General features: G+C 39.2%; 1 protein-coding gene and 1 long non-coding RNA gene across 7 annotated transcripts in view; one reads left to right on the top strand and one right to left on the bottom strand.

The window, feature by feature from the left end:
- Positions 1 to 8,984, top strand: part of LOC114103321 (uncharacterized) — a 71,944-nt gene extending 62,960 nt beyond the window's left edge. For all 5 annotated transcript variants that reach the window (XR_011704803.1, XR_011704804.1, XR_004618660.2 and 2 more), the window contains exon 7: positions 8,875 to 8,984. This is a non-coding gene — a long non-coding RNA (uncharacterized lncRNA). The remainder of the gene's footprint in view (positions 1 to 8,874) is intronic.
- Dym (dymeclin) overlaps positions 1 to 14,251 on the bottom strand; it is a 345,904-nt gene that overhangs the window by 48,569 nt on the left and 283,084 nt on the right. For both annotated transcript variants that reach the window (XM_027948972.2, XM_027948971.2), the window contains exon 16: positions 5,558 to 5,671. In XM_027948972.2, coding sequence (XP_027804773.1) covers positions 5,558 to 5,671 — 114 coding nt within the window. The remainder of the gene's footprint in view (positions 1 to 5,557; positions 5,672 to 14,251) is intronic.

Genomic DNA, 14,251 nt, shown 5'->3' with positions numbered 1-14,251 from the left:
CGTAGTAGCCTTCCTGTGCTGAAGACCCAAAGCTTCTGGGTTCCCCACTAGAGGATCAAAATCCCTTTCCAATTTGAGTCTTCTGACGCTGTTGTACAAGTTCATGCCACTCCATTGCATCTGGCCTCCACACGCTGCTCCTTCTGTCTTTTGTACACATCCTTTCAAAAAGCCCACACTTGTCTGGGAGTGGCTTTACTACTTCTCATGCTGCTTTACCACTGTCTCTACATCCTGTGCCACAATTTAAGGGGCAACTTAAACACGCTCCTCCCTGTCTCATGCTTTCCCCTGTGGGCAGGTTCTGGAAGCCTGAACCCTACCTTTCCTATCTTATCTCCAGCAGGGCATGGGACTGGATTGTGACAATGAGAGGAACTTATATTTTGGAAGGTGGAAAAAGAAACCTGGGTCTGGTCACAGTGGTGGGCAGGACTGCGGGCGTCAGCAAAAGCTTAGTGTCTTCCTGCAGACCTCCACTTTGATGCTCTGGGCAGGCTAGGTCACTTGTGGTGACATTCCTGCCACTTCTGATTTACTGGCTATCAGCAGTGGTTTTCTTTCAAATTTGCTCCCCAGTCCTTTCTGTGATTTTAAATTCTTCATTAATTTGACTGTTTGAAATCAGAGGTTTTATTTCCCTGACAGGTTTGGTAGCAAAAAACAGAAGCTACTTTATACCAGTCAAACGTAAGGGATTTATGTGTGAAACAGACTGATACAGTTGTTGGGAAGGGTGCGACAGCCGATGGTGTTACATTCTTAAGAGCGCACTGCAAGTGGCTGCAAATTCTCAGCATCTCTCAGTTTCTCAGCCATCAATACCCTGGGCCAGCTATCCCACCAAGAGTGGGGCTATATTTGCATCTAGGATGTTTCCCGAAGGTTCAAGTGTGCTCGTGTTAAAGGCAGTCCCAGTTCATGGAGTTATTGGGAGGTAGTGGCAACTTTAAAGAGGAGGGGCTTGGTGGGAAGTCTTTAGGTTATTGGGTGTGTGCCTTTGAAGGGGATGGCACGACCCTGGCTCCCTGTTCCTCTATTTTGCTCCGTGGCTCATGTTGAGGTGAGCAGTTCTGCTCTGCCGAATGTGCTTCTGTAATAATATGACGCTTTGTCACAGGTCCCAAGCACTGGAACCAAATGATCATGGACTGAAACTTCTGAAACCATGAGCCAACATAAATCTTTGTCAGTTGACTAGTTCAGTCATTTTATTACAGTGGCAAAAATCTGACTAACACAGCAGGTAAGGGCAGGGCTGACTCTGGAGAATAATGGCTTTTCTTTTTCTTTTGCCCTCTAAATCTCATGCAAGTACCTCTCTTTGGCAGACTCTAACCTAGATTGACGAAGAGGACTCTGGGAAATGTAATCATCTTGGCCCCTCCTCTGTAACAGAGAGACAGGAGAAGGGGGTGACAGCGATGCACAGATGATACAAGTTACTCTAGTACAAATGTATCTCTCATATTTGTTTGCACAAAATAATCAGTTAAGTGTATGTTAAGATTCCCCTCACCCCCTAGTTTTCTATCCTTCTTGAATCACATTTTTTTTTTCTCCTCGTTATGAGCTACACACAACTTAAAGCAATCTGTCTTTCTTCTAGCACACAGGTCTGTCATCTGTTATTATAAACTGAAAAGTGAATTCTTTGTAATATAAATCTGCCCACAGTCACAGCTTTTTCTCATTGTTTTTTTGCATTTTCTGAGAGCAATAACAGTCATCAAAATTTATGCAGTTCCCCCTTTGTGGAGAATGACAATTTTAGTTCATGCATAGACAAAATTAAACTCTTAGGAATGGAAAAATCCTTAGCAGCAACACAGTTGGATTTCCCAACCAGTGTTTGAATCTTTATGATCAGAATGGCAAAGAACAAGAAGTATATGTGCTCCTTGCTTTGTGCTCTTGCTGCCAGTGGCAGGGCTTGGTAACACACCTCAGTACTTTTCCCGTTAAACCTGAATTGAGCTTTAGAATACTCTTCTATCACTGTCCTCCAGCTAGCACCAAAAGGTAACAGCTGCATTCAAGATGGAACCTATTCACCTCCCTGCCAAGTGGCTATCAGTCTGTTACTTTCACACTCCAGTGAGAGTGAACACATCACTTTCCCAAACTTGCTCATTCCATCTGTAGAAAGTTCTTTCTTATTGGGATGGAAATGTGTGCCCCTGTATGTGGCTTCCAATCATTTGTCCTAGTCCTGCTCCCTGAGAGCACATATAACAAGACCAAATCTGCTTCTATAAATAATTCTTCCAGTACTTGGAGACAAGTCTTTTCTGCTTGAATCTTTTCTTCTCAAGGCTAATAACAATAGTTCAAGTTCCTGTAATCAGTCACTCCTTGTGTTCTTTTACAATTTTGGTAATCATCTGAAAGTTTCCCAACTGGCATTCACTAAGTTTTCTCTGACGAGTCTCCAACAGACAGCCTGTCTACCCTAGCAGTATATGGCTGAGCCCCACAACACCTAGCAAATCAGGTGTATCCATGACACATCTGGCTGACCAACCTCTGAAAGTTTTCTAGATTGTCTTCAGGATATCCTTGAGACCATACAGACCAAGTTCAAATTCACTTTCGTCAACAGCTTTTCCAGTGCTCAACCAGTTCTCTAACCCTCTGTCAGAACTTAGGTTGTTCTAGCCACCGAATGGAGGTTTTGTAACCAAGGCAGATGGCAGCTCTCTTCTAGGGCGCCTGAGTGCTCTCCCCTCCCCTCCAGACATTTCTTAGATGAATTCTGTTGGTACTTCCACTTTTAGCACCATGGTCCAAGACAAGCAACAGTCTTCTAACTAGTTTGTTTCTCAACCCAGCAGCTAGAGTGATTCTATTAAATTTCTATTAGTGATTCATATAATTTGTCTTCTCAAATCTTACAAAGTTTCCCATTTCATTCCAGAAAAAAAAAATCCCAAAAACAAATTACTAAAATAGTCTAAAGGCCTCATTGTGTGATGTGTGCCCCTCCTTGGTCCCCTGTCAGCTCTGTACACCCATTTCTCCTCTCTCCCAGCTCTCACTGTGCTGTCTCCTTGCCCTCTCCATTATGCCCAGCTTCCTCCTGCTGAAGGAGCCCTTGAGTGGCTCTCTTACTGTGGTGTCAGCATATTTAATTCCCTCATCTTCTTATATTTGCCAAATGTTGCCCAGACTATTCTCTCACCACACCCTCACTGATACGCCCACCCCTTAATCTGTTCCACATTTCCTTCTAGTCCACAGCACTCACTGTGCTCTAACACACCAGACTGTTACTTTTCATGCTTGCTTACTGTCCACCCCTTTCTGCTGGATGGTGAGCCGTGTAAAGGCATGACTTTGGTCACTTACATAGCCCAAGCACCTACAGCAATGGCTGTCACAGAGCAGATGCTTGAGGATTTATTCAGTGTTGATGGGACCCTTGGTAAGCTTAAAGCTAACACATCAAGTGACTTTATCTCACTGGGCTCTGCCTCAGACAAAAGCCCTCCAGCCAGCCGTCCCCTCCTATACTCTTGTCCTCTACTACTTTGTGCCTTATCTCCCCTGCCCAATCTCTTATTTCTTCCCTCTCTCCTACACTCCATGGTTATTTTTTTCAAGCCTGTTTTACGCCCTCATCCTCATTCTTGCGCTCAATCCTTCACCCTTATCTCTTCTTTGATTGTAGGGCTCTACTCAGCTCTACTCCTGATCCCCTGAGCTTTTCATACTCTATATTCTTAAAGTCTGGAAATAGGGTTGGTGACCTTTTTGCTTTCTTTGTTTCTTCCTATTTCTCTTTTACCCTTAAGTAAAATACAGGCTGGTAGCAGCCGCTTCTCTTCCTTGAAGCTGTCCCCCACTGACTTCTAGGTGGCTGCCCCATAACTTCTAGTTCTTCACCAACAATCATGCTTTCATCCACATCCATACCATCTCAGTCCCTCATACTCATGGTCAATCCAGACCATGTTATTACCAAAATCTGCCTCACTTTTGAAATCACAGTCTAAATACACTTCTCTCTAATCACAATCTTTCTTTACTTCCACTAAACAAATTCTTTAATCTTAGAAAATCTTCCTTCTCCCATCTCCTCTGCATTATCCTTCTCTGACGGCCTCCTGATATTTCACTTCTTTCTTGACTAAGCTTAGATGCCAAGATCCATCACTTTCTGGGAAGAGCCACTCTAATCTTCATGGATTTTTGCTCCGGTTCATATGGCATAATGCAAACAAATTGAAATAGTGCAAAACCCCAGAACCAACACTCCAACGTCTTAGTTTATGTAAGAATGGGAATATATTTAGAAAATTGTCAGGAATAGAATAATGTGAAAGCTGAAGGATCCAGTGAACTGTTTTTATGCTATTAGTACATGTGGTGCCACTTATTGATCCACAGAAACATCTGCCATTTTTGCTCAGGACTGTGCAAGTCTCACTGCTGTTTATGTACAGGGGAGCTTCTGTAAGTGATTAAGATGACTAATGTGCTGTTATTTTACAAACTCTGTTATTATAACTGAAAATATTTTTATAACCTACAATAATATCTCTCAAGCTTTCATGAAGCAATGGTTCTAGTGATAGTACAGGAAAACACAGCCCCAAACAGCAACTATGGAACAGAAGTTGGTTGTGATAAAACACAATGAAGAAGGCCAAACATCCACTAGGTTGATAATTTGGGAGAAAGCACTCTACAAAAATTAGATCTAATGAAGGACAAACATAGTGAGAAGTATTAAAATAAAATTATGTTTCAATATTATTCATTCATACTTCTCCCAAAATAGCTCCTTTATATTTTTTCTTATGGGAAAGTTAGTCTTAAAGAATGAATTTCAAATCATGAGATCACTTCAGGAATACATCTATCACACATATGTAAATGTCTTTCCCAAATCCAGCATTTCTCATACCTTTTCCTTGAAATGCTTTCTTTCCCTTGCTATAATGCTGGCATACAGTAAATAGCACAGTAATTATGAGCACAGGCTCTGTAGCCAGACTTCCTGGATCTGAATCTCCCAGCTTAATAATTTTCCAGTTGTGTGTCTTTGACTAGGTTTCTTTGCCTCTCTCTACATCTGTTTCCTCATCTGAAAGACTCAGATGATAACACTGCCCACTTCAAAGGGCTGTTGTGAAGACAGAATGAGTTGATGTAGGTGAATAACGTGAAGCTCTTGTGACACTGAGCAAACACTGAGGAAGGATTAGCTACTGTGGTAACTGTCATCATTGCTACCTTCCCATCAACACTTGATACTTTTACACTAAATTTGCTTAATTGGGTTTAAAAAATAAGGTGCTTCTCTGTTAATGGTATATGAATTACTCACAGGATATACAGGGATACTCACAGGATGTGCTGTGGTATCCTTCTTTTGCTGTTTTCTTTTGAAAAGCTGCAGGAACGGTCAGCACAATTCTGAGTATCAGTACACAGAAGAGTGGGGAATACTTGGCCTTTCTAGCACATGTACTGGGTCAGTGGTACAATTCCAAGTAGAACTTGCTTAGACGATGATGTGACGATGTTACACCAAGTGTCATGGCCATCTTACCTTTAGTCTGTCTTTGGGCAGTGCAACAACCCCTTGCTTAATGATCTCTAAGACCCTCTCCACGGAAAGCTCAGCTCCAGCTTGTAGCAACCTTGAGCTAAAGAAGGTGATTACCTGCAATACAAAGAAAAATTTTTTCCAACAAATAGTTTTAAGAAATATATTTTCAGTAGATGTCTTCCCACATGGTAGTCGACACTGTGTTTACTTGATCCTGCCTTCCTATGTGCAGTCCTGTCTTTCTTAGGGCTTAATGACTACATCAGGACCAAATCTGAACACCAGGGTTGATTATTCATTCTCTGAATTGAGTAGCTTCCTAGATTCTAGTCTTTCTTGTGCTGCCCCATGCTGTATTTGTATTTCATTTAGAGAGCAGCACCCAGGAGATGGTGGGAAAAGAAAGCTCAGTCTAAAAACCTGTCACTTTTGAAGCTTAACAGGAGGTCTCAGAACAAGACTTAATAGGATAGGAATTTTAAGTTAATGGCTAAAATGATGTTTTGGGGATTATCTGTTAAATTTAATTTATCCATATCACTCTCATCCCTGATCATCAGAGGGAATCAACGGCAAGCTGTAATTACTCTTGTTTCATGTCACAGCACAACATCAACTATGTAGCAAGACCCTAACATAGTAGTATTCTCGGAATAACATCTAAATATTTGTCATTAAAAACTAAGAGAGGCTGGAGATGTAGCTCAGTGGTAGAATACTTGTCTAGCATGTGATAGGCCCTGCATTTAATCTCCAATACTGCCAAGAAATAAAACAGAGCAAAACAAAATAAACAAAAATGAAACAAAAAACCTAAAAGAATGCCATAACTTTTTAACAAACCATGTTTAAAACCACAACATTAACAAATCAAGAAGACTTATGTTGGACCTGGTGGCACATGCCTATAAACCCACCACTTGGGAGGCTGAGGCAGGAGGATCACAAGTTTGAGGTCAGCCTCAGCAAGTTAATGAGACCCTGTCTGAAAATTTAAAGAAAAGCAGAGGGGGGGAGGAGGCGGCGGCGGTGGCTGGGAAGGTAGCTGAGTGGTAAAGCACATTCTCAGTAACATCCCAACCCCCAACCAAAAGGCCACTTCTGACCCTTTTTATTCAGGCGAGTATTCAGGTGTTTATAGTCAAATATGCAAAAATATAAAACTTTGTTTTTAAAACTGAACTTTCCCTTTTACATGTTTTCTATTTTATAGGTAAAATGCATTAAAAGTAATACTTGGCAAACGTTTTAATGTTTTCCTTTAAAGTGCTCTTCTAAATATTATTATAGCACACAGGACTATAACTTTTAACTACTCTGTGGAGAGAGTGCTATATTACATGAATGCCATTGAAATGCATTTGCTCTGCAAAGAAAAGACATCTAGGGGAGCAGCACCATCTCCAAGCCTAGGCCTCACAACTTAGGTAATCAGCAAATACAAAGGCAGGTGATGGCTGGCTACACCACTTTTCATTCTAGATAAATCACTGTTTTATCTCAAGCAATTTGTTGGTTTCAGCTCCTTCACAAATTGCTGATTTTGTCCAAAACAGTTTGGTTGTGCTTCTATGCTTATGAGTCTTATTTTTCCCAAATCAGATTTTAAATTTCTTTTGGTATTCTGAGATTAAAATTCTGTTTATGGAGTTTAGAGGTACACAAAATGATTTTTAACATAGTGAATAAATTTTCGAAGAAAGACACAAATAGGAAACACATTGCAATAATTCCGCTAAAATCCTATTTTAAGATATGCTACAAAGATGTGAAATAAACGCTTCCCTTTTGTGTAAATATCCTCACAGGTTTTATTTTTAAAATCTTAAATCTTATAAATGGAGTTCATAACCCACTTGAATCTAATGTATGAAATATGATATGTCAAGAGCTTTGTAATGTTTTGAACAACCAATAAAAAAAAAAAAGGAAAAAAAAATCTTAATCTTATTTCTTATTTTTTGAGATAGGGTCTTGCTGTGTTGTCCAGGTTGGCTTCAAACACTCTTGCTTCAGCCTCCCAAGTAGCTAGGATTATAGGTGCTTGTTACCATAATCAGCCTTATTTTAAATACAAACAATTTTCTGAGAAAAACATTGGTTAACCATATAAAGTACCATTTTTGTTGGTTAAAAAAAAAAGAGGCTACATATTGATAATTTCTTACGGTTTAAATAAATACCTGTGCACAAAATTCTCTTCTTTGATCAAAAAATAGTAGAGTAGGAACATATTTGTTAAAAACACATTCTAAAAAATGAAAAAAATATCAGTGAAATAGTAGACATCTGTTTTAGGCTTACAAAATGATTTTCTTTCTAATATTTACTAAAAGCTGAGATTTTGCTATTGGATGATGTTTAGCTTATAACAATGGAGACAAGGAATAAGTTCCCATATATGTCTGATCATCAAAGGTGGCCGGGAAGCTTGTGGAACACTGATCCCAGAGCCTAACCAGAGGCTTTCTATGTCGTTCTCTCCAGGAGATTTTGACCATTAGCCAGAATCTAGATCAGAGGTCTTAAACTTCTGATTAAATATGTCTATAAGTTAAAAAAAAATTAGGTACTTGCAATATATATGTTCTAATTATTTATGAATTGTGTAATACAGTATAGCATTAATGTTTCACATATCATATAATATATATAAAAGGAATAAAGAGAATGAGATAAAGACAAAATAAACTAATTTTAAAGATACTTAACTAATGATTAAAAAACATTTTTTTTGTACTCATTAAAATATTTTAAAAATTAATTTGTGCCAGGTTCGACAGGAAGATTGCAAGTTTGAGACCAGTGTCAGCAACATAGGGAAATCCCGTCTCAAAAAAAAAAAAAAAAAAAGCTGGGGGTTTAGCTCATTGGTAGAGAGCCCCGTGGTTGCAGTCCCCAGTACCACAGAAAGAAAAATTATCTGGATAATTGGCTATCATATATTTCGCTAATCACAAAGGCTTCACATTATCATCAGCAAGCAAAGTATATACTCACAGTAAGACACACTGTTTATTATTGTGGATGCAAACCCGTAATGGAAATAGTCTTCCTGATAATGTTTATGGATCCATTTCTTGTGAGATTATGTGGGTTTGTCACTGCTTCCACCTTGAAACATGGTACCTGCTCTAGGAGGAGGGGGATGTCAGCTCTACCACTGTCTTCTGTCGTGTATTGATATTATTACTGTGCTACCTTCAGTCTGGGGGGCAATTACCAGGAACGCAATACACAATGAACTGTAGAGGAGTGACAAGGTGAGAGCCCATGTGCCAGGCTGCGTGCTGACTCTCTCCTCTCTCTTCCCTCAGGGCACCTGGAGCTCTAGAGTTGATCCCTGGTGTGTTGTCTGTGCCAATACCATCAGTAAAATGAAATCTCTTTATTTTTAAATGAACAAATAAAGCGTTGGCATATTCTTGCCCTGCTTCTCTGGTGCATCCATTTACTCAGGAGATTGATGATCAAGATAACAAAATGCCCATAATCAGAGCTGAGGGGAACACATGGCATTCATACCTTGGCAGACATTATGAGCCAACAAAAGAGTGAGTACTCACATGTCACATCACCAAATAACAAAGTGATGAGATGACAGTCCTGTTTTGTTCCCTCTGTGGCCTACAATGAGTTGCCTCTAAGCCCCGAGCAGTTTACACCCCACCAGGAGACGTGCACAGGGCGCATGAGGCTTAGGTTCTAAGAAGACTTCTTCTTTCAAACTCTCATTTGTATATTTTAAAGCTGACATTCTAATGTTTTTGCATTCAAATTGACACTATTTTAGCAAATGATAAAACTACCACTTCCAGAAGGGAAGTATAATTTATACATCAAGAAGGAAGAAAATGAACCTGCACTGAATGTTTACTATGGACCATGGGCTCTACCTACACTATTTATTTCATTTTTACAGAAATTTTATGAGGCTGATAAAAAAAAAAAAAAATCCCTGTCCTACTGAGGAGTAAACAGGATCAGTGACAGATGAGGGGCCAGAGTCCCGCCCATGTCAGGAGCAGAACAGCACTCAGGTCTGGTATACAGCAATTTTTATGTAACAAAATGGAGCACAGGCTTAATTAGGATTTTTCATTGAACTATATACCAGGCTTCCTGCCCCCCCCCCCCCCCCCCATTGTATTTTGAGACAGGGTCTTGCTAAATTATCCAGGCTGGCCTAGAATTTGCAGTCCTTCTGCCTCAGTCTCCTGAGTAGCTGGAATTACAGGTGATGTACCAGGCTTAGTAGTTGTTATTTTTATTTTTTTTAAAACAGAAACATTTGAGCTAAAAGGTGTAGGTGCTTAGCCAAAAAATTCAGATAGAACTAGAGTGAAATACCAGCAAAGACTGTGAAAAAATTCACCCAAGGATATGAACTTGTATTTCCTACGCCCAGTTTAGAATTTTACATGCATAGTAACTTTAGTGATGATGACTACAACAGATAATATGGTTTTTATAAACTTGCATAGCAACTGTTAAGAATGTTCAAATGGATAAACTTTTTTCCTCTGAAAATGTCTGCACAAATATATAGCAACAGAAAAAAAATAAAACCTTCAGCTAAAATGGGAATGAGTGCTTTGTTAGTGTGACTCAAAGGAAGGTACTTTTCTATGGTGCGTGCTTCATGACTTTCTCCACCTGCCCTACTTGTCTGCAACTCATGAAATCCAAGTATAGCAAGTTAACTCCCACTATGCTATTAGCCTGGAATCCTGACTGCCCAATGCCATGTTCTGATTAATCAATGTACTCTTGAAGTAATGACAAAATCACAGTTGACTGCCTGTCTCGAAACCAGTGAATGATCATTCCAGCACAGATTTATGGAAATGAACTTTTCTGAGGTAGGGGTATGTCAGGAAAATATTCTTCCTTGGCCATTCTCCCAAGAGTCAAAAGTAGAGTGATCACTTGTTTTTTTTTTTTTTTTAAACAGATAGAATGTCTTTATTTTGTTTATCTTTATATGGTGCTGAGGATCGAACCCCGTTCCTTTTGTATGCTAGGCAAGTGCTCTGCCACTGAGCTACAGCCCCAGCCCCTGTTTTTTTTTTTTTTTTTAAAGAGAATAATAAATAGGTTTTAGAAAGTAGAATATGTATGTATTTCCACATCAACTTCTTTTGGTTTTCCCTCAGATTTTAGTTTAGTTTTTTCTTTTTAAACTTTTTTTTTTTTTTTTGTAGTTGTAGGTGGACAGAATGCCTTTATTTTATTTGTTTATTTTTATGTGGTGCTGAGGATCCAACTCAGTGCCTCACACATGCTCAGCAAGCCCTCTGCCACTGAGCTACAGCCCCAGCCCCAGATTTCTGTGTTTTAATCAATACATGTATTAACACCCATTCAGCAGTGGAGACCTCCAGAGGATTTACAAGGGAAAAATAACAATTTTCTGTCTTCAGAATGTAAGTGGGAAGATAGGTAGCTCAAACATGTATAATTCATAGGTCAGATACATGGTACACTAGACAATAAACTACTCAAAGTGAAATGGCTAAATTGGGCCCTGCCTTGGATATCTAGTAGCAATGTGCCCTGTCAGACACCAAACTTCTTCCAGAGGGAGAATCATGCAGCGGTTCAAAGAACCTACCCAATGTCAGAAGCTTGGGGTTAAATCCCAGCTAAACCTTAAGCCTTGGCAAATTATTCAATTCTATGTCTCAGGGTCCTGATCTATAAGCAAGGAAAAAATATAGTTAGTACCTGCCTCATGGGCCTACTGAGAAAAATAAATGTTACCCTCTGCAAAGTGAGAAATGCTTTACACATAGTGGGTGCTTGTATCATGTCAACTACTATCATTATTAGGTGTATTTCAGTATTACCATTTACAAAATTATAGCGTTGCTTTGTGTAAGGCATAGGAACCAACAATGATAAAGCATGTGAAGCAGTCTGTTAATGATGGAACCTATGCACGTTGCTATCACCACTGCCAGTTTATATCATCATGATCTTTGTTGGAATTCTACTTCTGATTTTGTACTACATGTAGGTGAAAGATCTGTCAGAACTTAGTTTGGTGGCAAAGGTCACCTTAACTACACCAAACAGAACAGCAAGTGAAAATTATCAAAAGTAAATTCCAGGAAAATCTGCAGGTCAAAACCAAAAGATCACCAGCTTAATACATTGCTGAGGGCCAGCTAAAACCTCTCTGATTCTTAGTTGAATTTATATATAAATATTCTTTTTCAGAAAGTGTAGGTTTTATTTTCAGAAATATTAAACTTAGTACCAGATTGAGACAATTTTCTTTAATATTTAGTTTGCAGAATTTTTTTTCTATTGTGAAAAAATGCTAGGTTTTAACAAAGGCTTTTTCTGCATGTATTGATATGATCATATAGCTTTTCTTTTTTGGTCTGTTAATATGAAGAATTACATTTAGTTTTCTAATGCTGAACCAGCCTTCATTCCTGGGATTAATGCCAATAGATCACAATACATTACTCTTTTGATATTTGGCCAATCTACTAAGCTATTGTCCGAGGATTTCTGAAACTATGTCCAAGAGCAACCTACAGCCTATGGGCCAATCCTGGCCTGTTGTCTGAAGTTGTAAATGAAGTTTTACTGGAATATAGCCATGCCCACTCGTTTACATACTGCCTATGACTGCTACTAAACTCTAACAGTAGAGCTGGGTGGTTGTGACAGAGACAGTGCAGCCCTTAAAACCCCAAATATTTACTATCTAGCCACTTACAGGAAAAATTTGATAACCTCTTTTATAAAGTCAATTATTATATAGAGTGAATCAACAATAACAAAAACCTTTTATGTTTGCCTTAGTTTTTACCATTTCAGGAACTCTTTATGTCTGTTTGTAGATTCAAGTTTCTATCAGGTATGTTATTTCTTATGTCTGCATAACTTCTTTTTAGCAGTTCTTTATTGTATACACTGCTAGCAGTACATGTTCTCCATTTTTGTCTGAAAATGTCTTTATTATGTTTTCAGTTTTTAAAGATATTTGTGGGAGGTATAAATTCTGGGTTAGCAAGATTGTTTTATCTTGATATTTAAAAGATGTCACTCAGTTAATCTGACTTGCAGAGGTTCTATTATTATCTTTATTCCTGTGTATATAATATTGTATATAACATTTTTCTCTTCTCTGGTTGCATTTTCTCTTTTTTCATTGTTTTTAAGACATATAATTATAAAGTGTGTTGTGGGTTTTTTTTTTGGGGGGGGGGAGAGGGAGGTGCTGGGGACTGAACCCAGGCCTCCAGCATGCTGTGCAAGTGCGCTACCACTTACCTATACCCACATCCTCTATTTTGTTTTTTGAATGAACTTTTCCTGATTTCTCTTAGATTTTTGAATCTTTGGCTTGATATCTTTCAGATTTTAGAAATTCTCAGCCATTCTTTTTTCTAATATTTCTTCTGACCTGTTCTTTTTCTCTTTTCCTTCTAGTACTTCAATTATGAATGTTTAATCATTTGATATTGCCCTATAGCTCTTTTACATCCTTTGTCTCCCTGCCTGCCATATTGGGAACTGAATGCAGGGGCACTTTACCCCTGAGATACATCTCTAGCCCATTTATTTATTGGGTACCAGGGACAAGAACTCAGGGGTACTCAACCACTGAGCCACATCCCCAGCCCTATTTTGAATTTTATTTAGAGACAGGGTCTCACTGAGTTGCTTAGTGCCTTGCTGTTGCTGAGGCTGGTTTTGAACTAGCAATCCTCCTGCCTCAGCCTCCTGAGCCACTGGGATTACAGGTGTGCACCACCACTCCCGGCTTCAGTCCTTTTACTTTGAGACACAGTCTCACTAAGTTGCTGAGGCTGGCCTCAAACTTGTGATCCCTCAGCCCCAGCCCTTCAGCTAGCTGGGATTGAAGGTGTACGCCACCGTATCTGGCTCTGTTCTCATTTTTCACATTTTTTCTTACTTTGTTTACATAATTCATAATGACCTATATTCAAAATCCCATGTTTCCCCCTTTGACTATGCTCAAGCACACTAATGAGTCAGTCAGGGCAACTCTGTCATGCCAAAGTTTTTACTTCTAGCATTCCCATTTGATTTTTTTCTTAGAGTTTATACATCTGTTTACACAGCTGTCACCTAATCTAACTTTTTCTGTAAAGGCAGTATATATTTTCAGTTCTGTGGTCATAACACAGTCTCTGATACCTATTCTTCTTTTCTAAAACACCCCTTTAAAATGCAGAAGATGCCCTTGGTTCACAGGCTGTACAAAGACCAGTCCCAGGCTGGATTTGAGCCATGGTTCATACTTTGTTGATTGTCACACTAGATCTTCCCTCTGTATTGATCATAAAGTCCCTTTCTGATAGTTCCATCTGAATCACCACTGAGTCTAGTTGGGTTGTCTCTAGACAATTACTTTTTTCTTGCCTTTTTGTGCCTCATAATATGTTGGACACAGCGTGCAGAACTGTAGAGACTGAGGTGAAATCTATGCTAGAGGGAATATCTCTTCTTAGCTCAGGTTTGGCACAAGCTAATTTACTCAGAAGGTAAGCTAGATTTGAGTTTTTCTGTTGCTATGGCTGCACTGAGCACACCATATCCTCTAATAATGTTATGTGCTTAGTTAGGACCTAAAGTGCCACAGGTTTTTCAATGTTCCTGCTTCACTCTCTGCTTTCTCGTGTGCCTAGGTCATAAAGCATGCTCTGGATC

This window comes from Marmota flaviventris, chromosome 16 (assembly GCF_047511675.1).
Source record: "Marmota flaviventris isolate mMarFla1 chromosome 16, mMarFla1.hap1, whole genome shotgun sequence".
NCBI classification, from domain to species: domain Eukaryota; kingdom Metazoa; phylum Chordata; class Mammalia; order Rodentia; family Sciuridae; genus Marmota; species Marmota flaviventris.
This window is presented reverse-complemented; position numbering and strand designations above follow the sequence as displayed.